We start from the raw sequence: 19,497 nt of genomic DNA, 5'->3' as shown, positions 1-19,497 counted from the left end.
TAGCCTGGTTAAACCACACTGAATGCTGTGCTCACCATTGTTTCACTTTATGTCAATCTGGTTTAACCAGGCTATGTAGACCTACCTTTCACTGACACCCACAGCTTTGTCAGACGTCTGGCTCTGGCAAGACCTCCAGTTTAGATACAGTGTGGTAATAGCCAATTATTAGGAAATGTGCACACACACTCTCTTTCACTCTCACTCACTCTCTCTCCCTCTCTCTCTCTCTCGCACTCTCTCCCTCTCTCCCTCAATTCAATTCAAAGGGCTTTAGTGGCATGGGAAACATATGTTAACATTGCCAAAGCAAGTGAAATAGATAATAAATAAAAGTGAAATCAACACTATATTTCTCTCTGTTTTGCAAACACACACACACACACACACACACACACACACACACACACACACACACATCTGTGTCCCGTTAGATTGCGCCTCACTAGTAGTTCCCTTTTTTTAGCCCTCATGGAAAGTTAGTTTTATCAGAAGGTTCCAGATAATTGCTTTGGGAACCAGTGAGTACAGAAAATACATCTGTGGCTCAATTGGTTATTTCTTCATTTATTCCCCACCTGTTACTTGAAGCATTTATTTAGTTATTACTGCATATCATCACATCTTAATGTCCCTCTAAAGTACAGCCATTTTTGTTTTGTTTGTAATGTCATTTTTGGCTGCTTTTTACATCCTCTCGATTTTATCATTATAAGAGTTTTTCCTGGCAACATGACCTGACCAGAGGAAATGATGTGTCCTAGTTAGCCTATAACTAGGATTTAATAATAATTATTATAATTTTCCTGACCAGTTTTCCTGACCACGTACAGTATCCTGACCAGGAGAAACACTGATAAAAGGCCAGCCAGAGAGACAGATGACTGGGAAGACACGGGCCAGCCAGAGAGATAGATGACTGGGAAGACACGGGCCAGCCAGAGAGATAGATGACTGGGAAGACACGGGCCAGCCAGAGAGATAGATGACTGGGAGGACACAGGCCAGCCAGAGACAGATGACTGGGAAGACACAGGCCAGCCAGAGACAGATGACTGGGAAGACACAGGCCAGCCAGAGAGACAGATGACTGGGAAGACACAGGCCAGCCAGAGAGATAGATGACTGGGAAGACACGGGCCAGCCAGAGAGATAGATGACTGGGAGGACACAGGCCAGCCAGAGACAGATGACTGGGAAGACACAGGCCAGCCAGAGACAGATGACTGGGAAGACACAGGCCAGCCAGAGAGACAGATGACTGGGAAGACACAGGCCAGCCAGAGAGGTGGGGGAGCAGGCAGTGTCCCTGTAAACAATAACACTCCAGCCATTCAGCTGTAATAGGAACAATATTAGGCTAGCAGCAGGGAGCTCAGGCTCTCCAAATAGACTGACTGACAGGCCCAGAGAGAGTGGGAAAAGAGGGGGGAAAATGGAGAGAGGGGGTAGTTTGGGAGTTTGGGAAAAGAAAGGTGAAGGAGGGAAAGTGAAAGGAGGGAGAGAAAGAGAGACAGAAAGCAAAAGAGAGGAGACCTGAGAGAGAGAAGGAAAATGAGACGTAAAGAGAGACATTGTGAGAAAGAGAATGAAAGTAATAGAAAGAGAATTTCTTCTTGATTGTCAGCCAGCACATTTACAATCAAGGAAGTCTCTGCCTTTCATATAGCCAGTGCAGCTCACCCCCCCCCCCCCACCCCCCCTGCCTCCTCCTGAGAAATTAGGAGCCTCCCTCCTCTCTCTCTCCTCCCTCTCTCTCTCCCTCAGCCTCCGTGCTTTAACAGTGTGTAGAGAGGAGCTGACAGTCAGTCTACACTGAGCCCTGCTGGATAGTAGCTGTGAGAAGCTGAGCCCTGAGCCTCTTGTAACTCCATCCTACTACATACAGCCCACCATGGATGTCAAAGTACTGGCTGTGTTGGCCCTACTGGCTGTGGCCATGGATGTACCTCCCTCTACGGGTGAGTTGGTCTGGGGATGGTTCATCTGTCTGGGCATGTCTTCTACAGAAAAGGTGCCATCTCAAACATAAAAGGGATAATCCTTTGAAGAACCCTTTTTTGGTTCCAGGTAGAACCCTTTTGCTTCCAGGAAGAACCCTTTACACGGAGGGTTCTACATGGAACCCAAAAGAGTTCTACCTGCAACCAAAACGTCTTATGGGAACAGTCGAAGAACCCTTTTGGAACCTTTTTTTAAAGACTGTTGGTGTGTTCTTTCTAGTGTTTTATCTATCTTTATTTATCTATCTCTTTATTTGAGTCATTTTAGTAACTTAGCAAAGAGAGACTTTATGTATGTGTTCTAGAATGTCTGGGGATGTGATTTGTTATAGAAAAGGAGGACGTTTTGGTGGTTGTGGAGGTTGTCTTGATATTTTGGTTGAATTTGAATAGGTGTTGTTAGAATAGATGTGGTTGTGGAGGTTGTCTTGATATTTTGGTTGAATTTGAATAGGTGTTGTTAGAATAGATGTGGTTGTGGAGGTTGTCTTGATATTTTGGTTGAATTTGAATAGGTGTTGTTAGAATAGATGTGGTTGTGGAGGTTGTCTTGATATTTTGGTTGAATTTGAATAGGTGTTGTTAGAATAGATGTGGTTGTGGAGGTTGTCTTGATATTTTGGTTGAATTTGAATAGGTGTTGTTAGAATAGATGTGGTTGTGGAGGTTGTCTTGATATTTTGGTTGAATTTGAATAGGTGTTGTTAGAATAGATGTGGTTGTGGAGGTTGTCTTGATATTTTGGTTGAATTTGAATAGGTGTTGTTAGAATAGATGTGGTTGTGACATTTGGCTGGTGTTGCTGAGAGAAGGGATACCCAGCAGAACAACTTGTGGTTATGAGTTGTGGTTGTGGAGGTTGTCTTTTGGCTCCTTGATGTTTGACTGGTTTTGGTAAAATAAGTAAGTGATTGTTGTGATGTGATGGGGATGTTATACTGGTTGCATTTGTTGAATTGTTGTTGTTTGTATAGTTGGATTGTAAGTAGATAGTTATTTGGATTCTTCTGGAAATGTCTAGGTTTGTATTGACTTTGGCCATTATTTATGTATCTTCTCAGTTGCCTTCTGTTGTAAAACTTCTAACGTTTGCTTTTAACACTTTGATATTCCAACCACTTTAATTCCTAAAATCTTCCGTCTTAACGGCATACAAATGAGCATTTAAAACTATTTGTCAAATAAAGAAAGAAAGATCTTATGATTTATAGGATGATGGGTCAGGGAGTCAGTGTCCCAAATGACTAAGTCTCCCCCATACCAATATCACAGCAATGACCCTCCACCTTATCAGACTCTATTATCATGCTAATACTGAGTCATTATGCATACTGCTTACAGCACCCGGCCACAAGTGAGCATCTAGCTACAACCTTTGCTTCCCAAATAGAACCCTATTCCCTTATACGGCGCACTACATTTGACCAGGGCCCACAGGGAAACCCATAGGGCTCTGGTCAGAAGAAGTGCACAAAATAGGCAATAGGGTTCCATTTGGGATTTAGTTAGTTTCTTTCACAACCCGCCTTGTTTAGCCCCTAATTAGTTTCTAGTTAAAAGAAAGCAACAAAAAAAGCAGATAAATATACAAGTTACCCCCTCCATCACCCCGGCCATCCTGTCGTCTTTAATATGCAGTCAGGGTCTCCCTGGCTAGGGGTAGTAACAACATGCTTAGCATAACACAGCAGAGGTTGAGCTAACTTCAATTCAACTCTTCTCTCGGACTTCTCTCTCTCCTGTTGTTGTTTATTTTGCAGTGTTTTAATGTGATCGCGGTTTAATCCCACAGTCAAACAAGGGAGCCGTTTGTACTCCGTTTAAGATGTAAGATTCGAGAAATGAAAAGAATGTAAATATCAAAGTGTTTTAAAGTAAACAGAGAGAGTGTTTCGTGAAGGTTTTACAACCACAAGGCAACTGGAGAAGAGACATGTTTATATGTTCAGCCAATGGACCTCTTCCCATCTTCAAAGAAAAACGAATAAAAATCATTGTTGGAAACAGGTTATCAAGAATGTCACGTTTCATGTTAATCTTGTGTGATATTTCCAGCAGGGTTTCCCCTCTGAAATCCCTGAATCTAAGAACATTTCATGGAAAAATCCAGAGTATGTGCTATTGAGTAAAAAGATTCTTAGTTTCAGGAACCAGTAGGAACCAGGGGTGATATGCAATCATTCGAAGAATGTAGCCTACTTCTTAAAGGGACTCTTTTGATAAGAATCTAAGCTTTGTGCTCTTGGAGCTTTGAGAAAGGAGGAAAACATTGGGAGCCCCAGTGGAGTAGAACGATAAGGACTCTTCTGGGATAGAGAGCTGTGTCGTGAATGTTCATAGTGAAAAGGCAGTATGACGGTGGATGGGACAATGAGCGCTGGTTTGACAGTCTCTGTGTGTGTGTGTGTGTGTGTGTGTGTGTGTGTGTGTGTGTGTGTGTGTGTGTGTGTGTGTGTGTGTGTGTGTGTGTGTGTGTGTGTGTGTGTGTGTGTGTGTGTGTGTGTGTGTGTGTGTGTGTGTGTGTGTGTGGGCATGTGCGTAGGCATGTGTGTATGTGTGCGTGCATACGCTTGTGTGAGTGTGTGTGGCAGACTAATCTCTTTTTAATTGCCTTGCATTTGGAACTAAAGGCAGGTAAATGTATGCTTTCTCATGCATTGTCCGGGTTAAATACAGTAGTTTGTACTTGGTGGGAATGTGTGTTGATTATTTGAGGTATGTATTTAAATGCTGTTTTGTCTTAACAGTATTTTATTTGAAATGTATAAATAACTGATAACAGTTTGATTGAATTATTTAAATGAAATGCATTTTCCTCTCAGAGCTTTCAAAGTGGTATTTGACCCTGAACAACAGAGTCAAGTAATCGTCTTCAAATGCTTATTTTTGCTAGTTTTATCTTAAGTGTAGTTTTCTGTCATGCTCAGCAGGCAAGTTGAAAGTCCGGGACTTTTCCCCCAGCTTTGTACACAGATTTAACAGAAATACTGGGGTTTACCCCAGTGAATGTGAAGATGATTAACAACAGGTAAAAGTAGAGTAGTGTTGAGTGTGTACCGTGAAAGTTTGGTGAGAGTGTGTGTGAGCTATTTATGAGACCTGGTTGTAACACTGCGTAAACCAATCTCACACACCACTGACTAGGAGCTGTTGCTGTCATGGAGTAACAGTGAAGATGGATTTAATCCCCAATGTCCAGCTGCAACAGAAATCTGTCTTCTACTTTATCCTGTTTGTTCTTACAAGCTCTAATATGAAATGAACAAATTCCTCCCAGTTTGGGACTAAAGTCAGCTAAATGTACTGTATACTTTCCCATGCAGTGTCGGGGTTAGAGACAGTAGTTTAAACATATTTGTTCCAAGTACTCTGATATGAAATGAACAAATTCATCCTCGTTTCCTGCCTGCAGTGATTGTGAGTTGTTGCATTTTGGAGGCGTTGAGTCTCATGTTGTTGGTTCAGCTCTAACTATCATCATGCGTTGTGAGCTGGGATTTGGTTGTTTTAGTTTTAAGACATAGAAATGGTCGGAGTTCACATTCTCTCAGTGTCCGGTACCTGGTACCTGGTACAGTATCTTACTATGTTTGTGGTTGTTTTAGTTTTAAGACATAGAAATGGTCGGAGCTCACGTTCTCTCAGTGTCTGGTACCTGGTACCTGGTACCTGGTACAGTATCTTACTATGTTTGTGGTTGTTTTAGTTTTAAGACATAGAAATGGTCGGAGCTCACGTTCTCTCAGTGTCTGGTACCTGGTACCTGGTACCTGGTACAGTATCTTACTATGTTTGTGGTTGTTTTAGTTTTAAGACATAGAAATGGTCGGAGCTCACGTTCTCTCAGTGTCTGGTACCTGGTACCTGGTACCTGGTACAGTATCTTACTATGTTTGTGGTTGTTGTTTTCAGCTAAGCCCATCAGCCTGGTAGAGAGGTGCTGGTGTCGCTCCACTCTGAACACCGTCCCTCAGAGGAGCATCAGAGAGCTCAAGTTCCTTCACACACCCAACTGCCCTTTCCAAGTCATGTGAGTAACCTGCTGGTGCATTATGGGATGCTTTTTAACCCTGATTTTGGGTTGTGTTTTAGAAGACTTACAGCTAAGTTCCTTAGCTTGTCATGTGAAAAACCTTCCACACCCCTCATAAGAACAACTAGATCGCTGTATTGCTTTGCCCAAAAAGTCAATGTTTTCATTACAAGGCTGGGGAGTAACAGGGACGTTTTGTAGGAGATAACCCCATGTTCTCCTCAGCCCTGCACTACACTGCACAGATAAGAAAATACTATGGTGGCCAACACTGGACATCCCACACAGCACACACAGTGTTGCTGCTCACAGAAGGGGAAGCTATTCACTATTTTTAGACAGACTTTTCCTGGAGATAAACCAGAACTACACAGGCCCAGTGAAGCAGTGGTAAGCAACCCTGGTCTGAGACAGCTGCATGTTGAGTGTGTGAGTTAGCTTCGCTTCCCGGGCTCAGCACTGAAGCACCTGATTCAACTCATCAACTAATCGTCAAGGCTGTTGTTGAATCAGGTGTTTGTTTCAGGGCTGGACAGACACCTGTCAATGCCACGGTCCATGTTGCTCTACGAGACCACTGCAATGTAGTTTAACCAGAGGTGGAAGAGGAAGCGACTCATCCCACTCCCTCGTTTTTTTCTTGTTCATATATAATCAATGAACTAAGCAGACCAGACCCAGCTGCTAATGCATTGGTGCCTATGGGAGAGCCATCCCTTAAGCAGACTGGAAATGTGACATCTTCATTTATCTACCATCTTTACTTTAACACAGCACAAGCCTGCATGGCTGAAACCAGAAGGACCTTGGCCTGATACGTATAGTCAAGTAGGGATACACTAGCCTGGTTCCAGATCTGTTTGTGCTGTCTTACCAACTCCTATTATCAGCTGCTACAGCGAAACTAACTTGGTTCTAGATCTGTTTGTGCTGTCTTACCAACTCCTATTATCAGCTGCTACAGCGAAACTAACTTGGTTCTAGATCTGTTTGTGTGGTCTTGCCAACTCCTATAGTCATCTCCTAGGGCAAAACCTGTTCAGAAAAGCCTGATTCAGCCCAGTAAGGCCCCTCTGTTAATAAGATCCCATGTGGATTCTAATGGCGCTTAACTTTGGGTCCCATTCCATTCTGCTAAGCATCAGTCCCATATTATCAGGTTTTAATGATTGCAGTTGGAGGACCACAGTGGAGGGAAAGACAGAGAGAAAGCGCGCTAGAGAGAGAGAGAAAGCGAGAGAAAGAGAGAGAGAGAGAGAGAGAGAGAGAGAGAGAGAGAGAGAGAGAGAGAGAGAAAGCGAGAGAGAAAGCGAGAGAAAGCGAGAGAGAAAGTGAGAGAAAGCGAGAGAAAGCAAGAGAGAGAGAGTGGAGAAAAGAGATGCAGTTACTATGGCTCTCCCCAAATGGAAAGAGATGTTTAGATTAGAACAACACGATAAATGGCCAGGAGAGGAGAGAGGAAGCTGACAGAGGAGTGTCTCTCTCCAAGCTAGCTCTAGGGGTGATTTTAGTCTTGTTAAGGAATCAATCATTAGGGGTCAATGTGATGACCTTTATGTTGCAGCTGACCCTCTCTATCCTTCTTTCTTTTATTCCCTGCGCTCACCAGCCGCCCACATTTAGTGTAATTTAAATGGCCTGGAACACATTAAGCCAAAATGCTTTGCCTATTTGTAACCTATAGAAACCAGGTGGCCAGAGCCAAAAAGCCAGAGGGGTTTGGGGGGTTGGGAAGGGGGGGGGGGCATTAGGGGGTTAACTCATGGCAAGGGGTCAGTAAGGATACAAATCTGGTCAGGACCCACAATCATCAAGAGATACACACATTTGCACACACAGGCATTAAGTAACACACATACGCCACCAAAAGCTTCCACTTTTCCCTCTTATTCCCTCCAAAGCCCATCCTAAAGTTATTTATGACTGAGCAGCAGGGGAGAGAGGGGCAGAGAGCTCGCATCTCTTCTGATATATCTATTGTCCTTGGATGAAAGACAACAGGGGTAACACTACACCCCCCTCACCCCCTCCATCCCTCCCTACACGCCCCTGTCTCCTCCTGCTTGTTGGCATTAGCTTGCTGTGAAGTAATTACTACCTACTGGGTTAGAAGCTCCAGACTCCCAGAGCCCCGAATTCCAACAGAGTCAATCAGACGCTAGATAGTCCAGACACACGCACGCACGCACGCACACACACACACACACACACACACACACACACACACACACACACACACACACACACACACACACACACACACACACACACACACACACACACACACACACACACACACACACACACACACACACACACACACACACACACACACACACACACACCCTAGAGGGATAAACCTAAACCAGGAGAAACATCAAAACAAAACAGTAAAATGGATTAGCTGCACTAAATATATAAAAGAGGACAGGATGGGGGTTGGAGGGAGGGAGGAAGGGGGTATCCTAGAGATAAACAAACAGGGAATCCAGTTACCGGCTTTTATTTATCTGAACGATTGGGATGTTGGTTTTGGGGGGGATTTGAAGGGGTTTGATGCGCTTGAGCTGTTCTTTCATCTTATTGGGGTAAGGGTAGTAGGTAGGCCATTTGGTCAATTGAAGAGGTTGGTGTTAAATAGGGATGGAGAGTTTGGGGGAGGTGAAATTGAATCAGAAAAGCGGTAAAGGAGTGATGAAGGAGAGAATCAGAGGTGGAGAGGAATGTGTCTAATTTACAGGGCTGTGAGAGGAAGAGAAGGAGGGAGAGAAGGAGGGAGGGAGGGGAGGTGGTGAGGCGCTACCTGAGTTGTTAACTCTCAAACACGACCTTTTGACACAGAGGTGTTAGAACCATATGTTTGGGGAAGGAGGGGAGGAGAGGAGAGAGTGCTGACACACACACACACACACACACACACACACACACACACACACACACACACAAACACACACACACACACACACACACACTAGCCCGTCTCCCCCTAAAGCTCATGGATCAGAAACACTCACAGAGGTGTCCGATCTCGGGACAAATGCCCCTCTCTCAAGTCGACACTCAAGTCAACCCTCTATCAACACACTACAGTCCGCTACAGGTGAACCACTTACTCCCATATACACCCCACAGTCTGTAAATCCCAGGCTAAATGGCCTGACATCAAAACCTCCTTATTGATGGTACCACCGGCTTAACAAAGAGATCAGTGTTACCATGCTTTATTATCACTGCAACAGCTGTCTAAGTGGAAGGAGAGAGATGGGATTTTCCACCTGTGGCAGGTGGTGGGGGGACTTGATGTGATTGAATGCATTGTGATTCTTACAACTGGCGCAAAGCATGTTTTGTGGGTGAAAATATGCTGTGAATACACGTTTTAATAATTGTTATTCTTACAACTTGTTCATAATATGTTTGTTCTTCTTTAAAATATATGTTTGGGATTTTAATAAAGTGTTGATTGTTCACTGGCATATGTGTCTTGCAAATGTCCCTGGAAATTAGTGACATATAAATAAGCTTGATAAATATAATTTGGGTCAAATAACTTATTTTTCCAGATACATTATGTTACTGTTGACTTTGCAGCCTTATATCATATAGAGTGATGTTTGTTTTGTGTGAACAGTCCAGTCCAGTACAGTAGTTGGTTTAAAGGAAAGTGAACTTCATTTATCTTAATGTGTTTGTTTATTTTGACCCTGAATGAGCAGATAGACGATATCGAAATGATGGAACACATTTACTTTTAGATTACAGTACACAGAGTTCATCGGATGTCTCTTCAATCTTCAGATACATGAATTATACAGACTAGATTTCAGTAACCTATAAAAACTGTGTCAAACAGAAATTAATGGCTTCAAAAACATTACCTCAAATGTAACCCTTTGGAAATGTTTTTATTTTTTATAAATCAAATATATAAGATGACACACTGTATCTGAGTCTATAGAGACAGACTGGTCCAACTGAAATAGTTGCATTCAGAATGCTTAGTTCAAAAGAAACCTATAAATGATCTATATTTATTTATCTATGTATATCATTTAAGTGTCATAAAAACGTGCCACTCGTTCTATTCAACTCGCTACTCCAAGGCCCACGAGTCTCATTACAGTTTGACCGAAACACGGCCACAGTTCACCCTAGTTGACGCCACGTATCAGGCATGTGTGTTACTGTGTGTTACAGCTACACAGCACACTATCCCTGGATGTTCACCAGAGTGAGAAGACGCTAGGCCAGTTCATGAGAGCTTACTGGACTTTTTTTTCGGATCATTCCATCCTTGAATCAGATAAGAAAACAGAGAAAGTGGATGCTCGGAGAACACTGAAGTGAGTCTGCCTAATTCACGTTCTCTCTCTCTCTCTCTCCCTCCCTTCATCCCTCCCTCCATCCCTCTCCCGGTCACAGTGCCAAGCTGAAGAACAACAGGGAGGTGTGCATTAACCCCGAGACCAAATGGCTGCAGACGTACCTGAAGAATGCCATTAACAAGTAAGGAGAAACCTTACTTCCCTCTTTGACAAGTAAGAGCTGATCACAGGGTAGCCTGGTCCCACATCTGCTTGTGCTTACTTGCCGACTCTTATTATTGTCACGCCAAACCATAGGAGTTGGCAAGACAACACAAACAGATCTGGGACCAGGCTAGTTCGCTGGTAACAGTGAGAGACACGGAATGAAATGCGCCGCTGTTTTCATCTGCAAAATCCAAATGAAATGGGAGAAATGGGACTGCTTAAGTACAGTAACAACAGTTAAGTGTCATTTTATGGCCACCTGTCCACATAGCATTCTGAAATCGCTCATTTATCGGTATGATTAGAACTGTTGCTATGTGTGTGTCTCATTAAAAGAGATGAAAATGACTGGTGTTTCTGGGTGCTTGTTTCTCATTATGCGTGCTAGCTACTCAGATGGCTACTGAGATGTGAATTAAAGACTGGGAAAGAAGGCTTTCTGCTCACGCCTTGCAATCCCTCTGATCATTTAAGCGTGGCATTCGGAGCATTCCAGGTCTTTCAGTAAACAATCAGAATGTATCTGGGAAATCAGGGACGGAGTAGAATTTATTACCTAAAACTTTTGGCCCAAAAAACAGGTGTTACTTTCACAATTGAACTAACTTTGTTAATTTCATGGCTAAAAACAGCAGTTTATGTATAAATAAACAAATACGTGTAAATTGAAGGCTCTTTCACACAATGATCAGGACTAATTTGTCTACAAATAGTAAAACTCATTCCACTAAGGGAAAACAATTCCACTAAGTTTTACACCCAAGGAGTAAACTGTAAAAACCTACAATAAACAATAACAGACACACTATACAGAATATTATGATGAATCTACATGGGTTGTGCAGTTAAAATGTGTGTTAAATGTGCATTCCTCATTCCTCTGGTGATCGTTTTCACCAACCATGCAAAATGTCTGCCTCTTAAAAACGCCTATAGTAAATACATCTAAAATGGAGGAACATTTTACCACAAATTAGGCATTTTCTTGCTGTTTAGTTCCCAATGTGGCATAGTTACAAAAGATTGCATTTGCTCAAAATAGCAAGCTAAAAAAACTGTGTACAAATCTTTCTAAGACAAGGCATATCCAGATGATCTTTATGAAGGCTTGAGTATATATGCTCTCGTAGAACTGTATCATGTTTATAAGTCCAGTCTGACAGACAAACCAACTATATTATTACACAACTACAGTAGAAACTGGAGGTCTATGTGACATGTTACACACTTAGAGAAAAAGGTGCATCTACAGTAGAACCTAAAATGGTTCTTTGGCTGTTCCCATAGGAGAACCCTTTGAAGAACCAGTTTTGGTTCCAGTTAGAACCCTTTTGATTCCATGTAGAACCCGTTTGGGTTCCATGTAGGACCCATTTGTTTTGTTTAAAAAATATATATTTTTATTTTTTTAGGGGGCATGTAGGACCCTTTCCACAGAGGGTTCCACATGGAACCAAACATGTTATCCTATGGGGACAGCCAAAGTACCCCTTTGGAACCCTTTTACTAAGAATGCATGTTTGCAGAACATAGCATCAATATGACTACGAGCACCGTACTAAGTATTTACCATAAAATGACATTAGGGCCCAGAGTTGTTCCTAATCAGGTGGCCACACGGAAAAATGAAGTTACACCCATGAATCCTCTTCAACCAGTGTCTTATTCCTCTCTTTCTGTCTCTCCAGGGTGAAGAAGTCCAGAAGACGTGCTCAGTAAAGGAGACACCATCCTGACCGGCCTGCAGTGCCCCAGTCCCAGGCCAGCTCTCCTCCTCCTCCTCCTCCTCCACTACTCAGATATGTAACTCTGTAGCTACACGTCTCTGCTCTGGAACACTCTGGAACGCTCTGGAACGCTCTGGAACATTCTGGAACGCTTGCAAAACCAGCACTTCACCGCCAGACCAACCATGATGCCTTGCTGCTGCTGCTGACCCCGCAGCCACCCTGCCCCCACGCTGCAGACACCTCTCCTCACGCTGTTAGCACCAAGTGCATATACCTAATTATATCGGAATGTGTGAGTACGTGTGTAAAGAGTGTGTGAGCGCAGTGTGTTTTATTTGGTGTGGTTGTTCTTAGTGTGTGTGTGTGTGTGTGTGTGTGTGTGTGTGTGTGTGTGTGTGTGTGTCTGAACTGAGTGTGTAAGTGTACGTCTGTATATAAAGTATTTTTCCTACTTTTATAAGAGGCAGTAAAGGGACATTTAAAGTTTTTACACCCGGTTCACCGTCTCAAATGTGCTCAGCAAAGGGCTTGTTGGTATCACCAGGGGTGGGCTCTGACTGAGGGGTCATAGGATAGGAACAGGAATGAGCCGTCCAATGGCTTGAGCCCACTCTGTTAGAGGCGACCAATCAGGGCTGGTCAAACATTCATAACAGGGGAAATAGATAGTCACCCTTAAGTGATCCAAGGTCAGATGTAGTTGAATCCCTGATGGTTAAGTCTAGGATGGTAGGGAAGGAAATCTTAGATCTGTGGTTAGGGGCAACTTCTACGTCAAGCCTTAGCAAGAATTCCAGTCTAGCCAAGACAATGGAGATCCTCAAACGGTGTTTCAACTCTGGGGATCAGAAGACATTAGTTTGAACTGATACATGTCTTTTCAGGAAGCGAGGCTGTGCACTGAATCACATGGAGTTTCCATTCACCAGAACAGACCAGTGAAGATCCGAATCAGACGATGCGTACAGGCTGTTTGTTTCTAACCTCTCCTCGGGGACCACCAGGCGTTTCACAATTTAGTTGTAGCCCAGAACTAACTCACCTGATTCACCTATTCAAGGCTGGTTAGTTGACAAGTTGAATCAGGTGTGCTAGCTGTGGAATAGATCAAATACATGGAACGACTGGGGGACCTCGAGGAGAGGTTTGAAAACCCCTGCTGTAATAAAGGGGAAGTTATCTGCTGTAATACAAGCCGACAGCCTTTATTGGAGGCAGACAGTTCTGTATTACAGTTGAGTCCTGTGCCGAACAGGAAAGCCCACACAATTAGAAGTAACTTAAGCAACTCAGCAAAAGCCAAGGGTTGTAAGAACGATGGCCTTGTAGGATAAGATTGTAATGCAAAACAGGGATAAAACTCCATATCAATGCAGCTTTTTATACAGTTTGTGTGAATGTAATGTTGTCCGTTGCTGTAGTCTAGGCTGTAAAGGCATTGAATGAGACACCAAGTCATTTTTCAACAACACAAGCGATGTGAAATTAATTTACCTCAATATTCTGGGTATTTACTAACAAATACTGGCGTAAAATAATTGCTGTATTATATTAAGTGTAGTAAGATTCATTACATACATTTCTATACAGGATCACATTGTCGGATTATTGGATTTCACTCATCAATTGCATAGGAGCTCACTTTAGGCCTACTCCATAGTTATAAACCACCACATATCCTGAGGATTTAAAGCCAGTATACGGCCACATGAAATACCTGTTACTATACTATAGTATTGACTATCACATTGAAACTGAATGTTGCTGAGCTGGGGGCGAAATAAAGTTATTCTACTTTGATCGTTGAGCCACTTTAAGACTTTAAGTCTTTTAAATTGGTATTTTTACTGTAATGATTTTTATATGTTTGTATATTTTATATATTCTAAGATAATGAGATGTAACACAGTATTTGTAAGTACATTTAAGCAGTATTAGATGAAGGCATAACCAGAGAGTACTGTATCCCAACCGCAGTACTACTGTATTATCCAATCAAATTTTTACACATTTATCACTTTTCCAAAAACGTTTATTTGCTATATCATAAAAAAACATGTTATGTGTCTATTAACTTCATTTGGTGCAGCTGCAACATGTTGAAGTTAATGTAATGAACATTTATAGTCCCCCAGATTAAATTGTGGCGACAGGTCTAGATTGAACAACAACAGAATATTATAGAGATACAGGGTTCATTGCCATAGTTTTCCCTGATTCACTCCTCCCTTGAGGAGGTTTATTCTAATCAACCAATAATCTGACGGCATTCATCCACTGATGCAAGATGGGCAAATCTAATAAATCTGGAATGTAACGCTACGTACTGAGATACTTTAAAACAAACATTCCTGTTGTCATTAGGATATCTCAGCTCAGGCCGATTCAAATTCAGATTCAGCTCAGGCAGACGTCAATTAATTCTTCATTAGGACCCCTTAGAACACATTGTCGTTGGGATTCTGTTCTATTTCTCCTGACAGCGTTCCACAGAGTTTAAAATATGAAGTGCCAATAGTACCACTGAGCCAAGACAGAGAACAATACATTTAAGTATGAGCCAGGGGACCCACACATGTTTTCAATCAAGCCCCTCCCTCCCAGATATAGCCATTCCTCAATGATGTGGGTTTCTATACTGTTTTACTGTTGCCATTGTTTTTCTACTGTCAAAATAGAGCTCCAGGTCCATTCAAATCTCCAGGCATCTTAGTCTGTGAGCTAAGTGCAGGTGTTTTGGTCCAGAGGTTATTAAGTATCTGTATCACATCGTTGTAAGGTTTGTCATAAAGGAAGGGAATTTGGTGATTATTTAAGTGTTTGAGAACCATTCTGTTCAATGCCATGCTACAGTTAGATCCACAACCAAACCAAACAACATGGCTGTTACCATTTTACTTATCATATCTGTTATCTGGACCACATGTGCTAATAAATCATTGCATTAAGCAATAACATCCCAAGTGGAAATGTGTTTTGTCAGAAGTGTATTTGTTCTGTATGGGTGCTCTCCCCAGACAATGTGAATTACATGTTAAAACCTTCAATTCTTTTGAGGCAGCTTACGACACAAGTATCCTTCATCTACGAGGGATTGTTTAATTCAACTCTGTATGTTCACTGTTTGTATAAACCAAGGGGCAATATGATACCGATATGATACTCACCCTCTTTTTCAATAAACATATAAAATAAAATAAATGGAATGTTTCATTTCTTTTTAAGAAAATGATAATTTGTGTATTTATTGAAAGTGGCATCAATAGAGAAGTGTGTTAGGAATCATCTCCACTTTATTTGACTGTTTTACTTCTCCTTTAGTGTTACTGTTCTGTCTTCATTGCAGAACCATCACAGTTGGGTTTCATTATGACTACAGACTTACTGACACAAAATGTCACATTAGATAAGACTGAAGGATGTAGATATTTCTGTTTCAAAATAACTTCACTTAGAATCATCAAGACCAGTTTGATGGTAATAGATGCTGGATACCAGACTCTCACACACACACAACCTAGACAGGTGGAATAAAACCAACGCACGCACACACACACACACACACACACACACACACACACACACACACACACACACACACACACACACACACACACACACACACACACACACACACACACACACACACACACACACACACACACACACACACACACACACACACACACACACACACACACCTTCTGTTTTCCACAGAGTCCAGGCCCAGGGAAGTCTATGTTAGCAGCTCAGGGCGACAGCCACCATATGAATCTACAGTATACCTGCTGAAACCACAGGCTACAGTAGGACTTAAAGTACAATTCCCCCCGTTTTCAACCTCATTTTCAGTATCTCCAGCACAATACCAGTGTCAACATATGTGAATACGGCGCATTTCTACGTTGTGTAGAAAAAAGTACAACGCTAAAATGTTCTACCTGATGACATCATCAAAAGTAAAAACATTTTACAGTGATTTTCAAACACCATGAGATTGTCTGTGATGTGACCCTCCATCTGGCTAGACACTCATTGTCTTTGTCTTACCCTCCATCTGGCTAGACACTCATTGTCTTTGTCTTACCTTCCATCTGGCTAGACTCTCATTGTCTTTGTCTTACCCTCCATCTGGCTAGACACTCATTGTCTTTGTCTTACCCTCCATCTGGCTAGACTCTCATTGTCTTTGTCTTACCCTCCATCTGGCTAGACACTCATTGTCTTTGTCTTACCCTCCATCTGGCTAGACTCTCATTGTCTTTGTCTTACCCTCCATCTGGCTAGACTCTCATTGTCTTTGTCTTACCCTCCATCTGGCTAGACACTCATTGTCTTTGTCTTACCCTCCATCTGGCTAGACTCTCATTGTCTTTGTCTTACCTTCCATCCTACCCTGTGATGTCACAGAGACGCATTTTCCAGGACCCGTCTTCTGATCTTTTTGACCACAGATCATAGAGACGTGCCGTGTTGACACGATGTAGACACTGATGTGGTGCTGGAGAGAATGAATATGAGGTTGAAAGTGGCGGAATTGCCCTTTAAGCCTAAACCTCAGCTTCCATCAGAACTGCAACATATCTGTGGCCAGCCGTTTGAATAATTCAACTAGACTATGTGTGCTTCCCAAATAGCACCCTAATTCTCATTTAGAGCCCCATAGGGCTCTAGGTCAAAAGCAGTGCACTAAATAGGGAGTTTGGGTTCCGTTTGGGACGCACCATGTCACTTGACATTTCCCCTTTAAAACTTAAGCTTGGTGGAAAAACAGAAAGAAGCAGAAAGATTTAGACGTAAAGGAAGGAGCCAGGGCCATTAACAACCCTGTCTGAGTTTAACACCTCCGCTTCATGTAGTGTTGTGTGTGTGTGTGTGTGTGTGTGTGTGTGTGTGTGTGTGTGTGTGTGTGTGTGTAATTGAATATATTCATTAGTCCTGGTTCGTTACCCGTCCATTGCACCGAGGGGATTTAGCACCGATACATAAACCTGTCTACTTTAATCAAGTAGAACCATGTAGAGCAGATTAACTTCATGTTATAGGCTCCAAATGGAACCCTAATCCCTACACCACTTACGACCTGAGCCCTATTGGTCCTGGTCAAATGTAGCCCATTATATAGGGATTAGGGTGCTATTTGGTATGCGGTATAGGCTTTCTGTTTTGGCTGGATGTTGATGTTAACACATAATGGACAAGAACAAGAGCTGGTGGCTTGGAGTTTAGACAAGAACCAAACCGTTTAAAGGGTCACGAGTTACGTTTTGGGGTCTTGGGCACATTCAGAAATGATTAGTGGACACACACACACACACACACACACACACACACACATACCAGCTGAAGGCCTTGCCTGGTCCAAAGAGACTCACAAACTGTACTTGAACATGTATTGTGTTGTGTGAATAACAAGCACTGGGACTAGTTCACAGAGGATTGAAAACAGCTGTAATGTCCAACAAACCCTCTGAATTAATTGTAGAAACCTGGCTAAGTATCCCTGACTATACCACAAACCAATGCCAGGGGCATTACACTGGACTGATACAAGAGCACAACGACACAATCAAATGAAAGAGAGATTCTTTAGATGCTCTATCTAGTTCACCAGCTTCAAATCAAATAGCAACCACAAGAGAATCAGGGTATTTCAGCATGTGCACACACACACACACACACACACACACACACACACACACACACACACACACACACACACACACACACACACACACACACACACACACACACCCACACACACTTCAACTCAAATCACCTGAGACGGAGAACATAACGAGGTTGGACAACAAAGTGATTGAGTCCCGAGGATCATGGGTAATCCGGTGTGATTTGGAGGTCTTTACTGTAGATCTCTGAACAACTTAATGCCAGACCCATTGACTAGGAGCTAATAGGAAACAGGTAGGGTGGAAAACAACACGGTGTGTGTGTGTGTGTGTGTGTGTGTGTGTGTGTGTGTGTGTGTGTGTGTGTGTGTGTGTGTGTGTGTGTGTGTGTGTGTGTGCGTGCGTGCGTGCGTGTAGACGTGTTTAATTATACCTGTGGGGACTAGAAGTCTCAACAAGAATTGTAAACAAATAAAAACTTTACCAACTAGGGACATTTTTTTAGTCCTCACAAGGGCAAATGCTATTTCTACGGGGTTTAGGTTTAGAATTAGGTTTAGGGTTAGGAGCTATGGTTAGGTTCAGGGTTAGGGTTAAGGTGAGGTTTTGGTGTTAAGGTTATGGTTAAAGTTAGGGTAAGGGTTAGGGTTAAGGAAAATAGGATTTTGAATAGGACTGAATTATGTGTGTCCCCATAAGGTTAGTTATGCAAGACTGTGTGTGTGTGTGTGTGTGTGTGTGTGTGTGTGTGTGTGTGTGTGTGTGTGTGTGTGTGTGTGTGTGTGTGTGTGTGTGTGTGTGTGTGTGTGTGTGTGTGTGTGTGTGTGTGTGTGTGCAGACCGGAGAGGGACCCTTTCACTCTCATCATCAGTTCCATACCTGACAGGATACAGAGAGTGTCATGGCCTCTTCCTCTGGCTGTGTTTTCACACAGTGAGGCCCTGTTCCTGGACGGACATGAGGAATTACATGCTGATTCTAAACCCAACAAGGTTGACATCCCTCTCTGTCACTAAGGGAGACAGACACACATACACGCATGCACATACACACACATGCACACACACACACACACACACACACACACACACACACACACACACACACACACACACACACACACACACACACACACACACACAATCATACGCACACACACTGCCACCCCTCCTCTATATAATATTGAAACATTTACAGTAGTCAACAAGGTGTTACAACAACGCAGAACGGGTTTGTGTTCCTTACTGTAAATCCCTTTGGCACGAGTTCTGAGGTGACAGACACAGTAGGGAATTTATACTGAGCAAGAAGGTGAAAAATAATCAAATTATTCAAAAGCACACCGTACAGCTTGGCTATGCCCTAACCCGTTCTGGGATGGTCATATCAGTCATCCTTCATAAGTATGGCCAGTTCTCCACATTATAGCTCATTTATTTCTCTCATAATGGGTTGACCAGGGAGTCACACTGGAGGGGTCTCAACAACAAACAACAAGCACTTGATCAAAGAACAACAACAAGTTAACTTCCTCTGTCACCTGGCAGCTGTCCAGATGTGTTGAAACAT

General features: G+C 42.7%; 1 protein-coding gene across 1 annotated transcript; it reads left to right on the top strand.

Moving 5' to 3' along the window:
- Positions 1 to 1,778: 1,778 nt before the first annotated feature.
- Positions 1,779 to 15,499, top strand: LOC110485539 (stromal cell-derived factor 1). Its single transcript, XM_036940207.2, has 4 exons — positions 1,779 to 1,961; positions 5,916 to 6,033; positions 10,459 to 10,542; positions 12,257 to 15,499. Exons 1-4 carry the CDS (start codon positions 1,895 to 1,897, stop codon positions 12,285 to 12,287), a joined length of 300 nt encoding a protein of 99 aa, XP_036796102.1. The 5' UTR covers positions 1,779 to 1,894; the 3' UTR covers positions 12,288 to 15,499.
- Positions 15,500 to 19,497: the final 3,998 nt, after the last annotated feature.

Source organism: Oncorhynchus mykiss, chromosome 13 (assembly GCF_057628025.1).
Source record: "Oncorhynchus mykiss isolate SJ-2025 chromosome 13, ASM5762802v1, whole genome shotgun sequence".
Lineage (NCBI taxonomy): Eukaryota > Metazoa > Chordata > Actinopteri > Salmoniformes > Salmonidae > Oncorhynchus > Oncorhynchus mykiss.
This window is presented reverse-complemented; position numbering and strand designations above follow the sequence as displayed.

Excerpts from the sequence above, each read along its gene's own strand:
- LOC110485539 (XM_036940207.2), top strand. The coding sequence starts at position 1,895 with ATGGATGTCAAAGTACTGGCTGTGTTGGCCCTACTGGCTGTGGCCATG. Across the intron at positions 6,034-10,458 it reads AACTGCCCTTTCCAAGTCAT|TGCCAAGCTGAAGAACAACA; the intron begins GTGAGTAACCTG and ends TCCCGGTCACAG. Across the intron at positions 10,543-12,256 it reads CTGAAGAATGCCATTAACAA|GGTGAAGAAGTCCAGAAGAC; the intron begins GTAAGGAGAAAC and ends CTGTCTCTCCAG.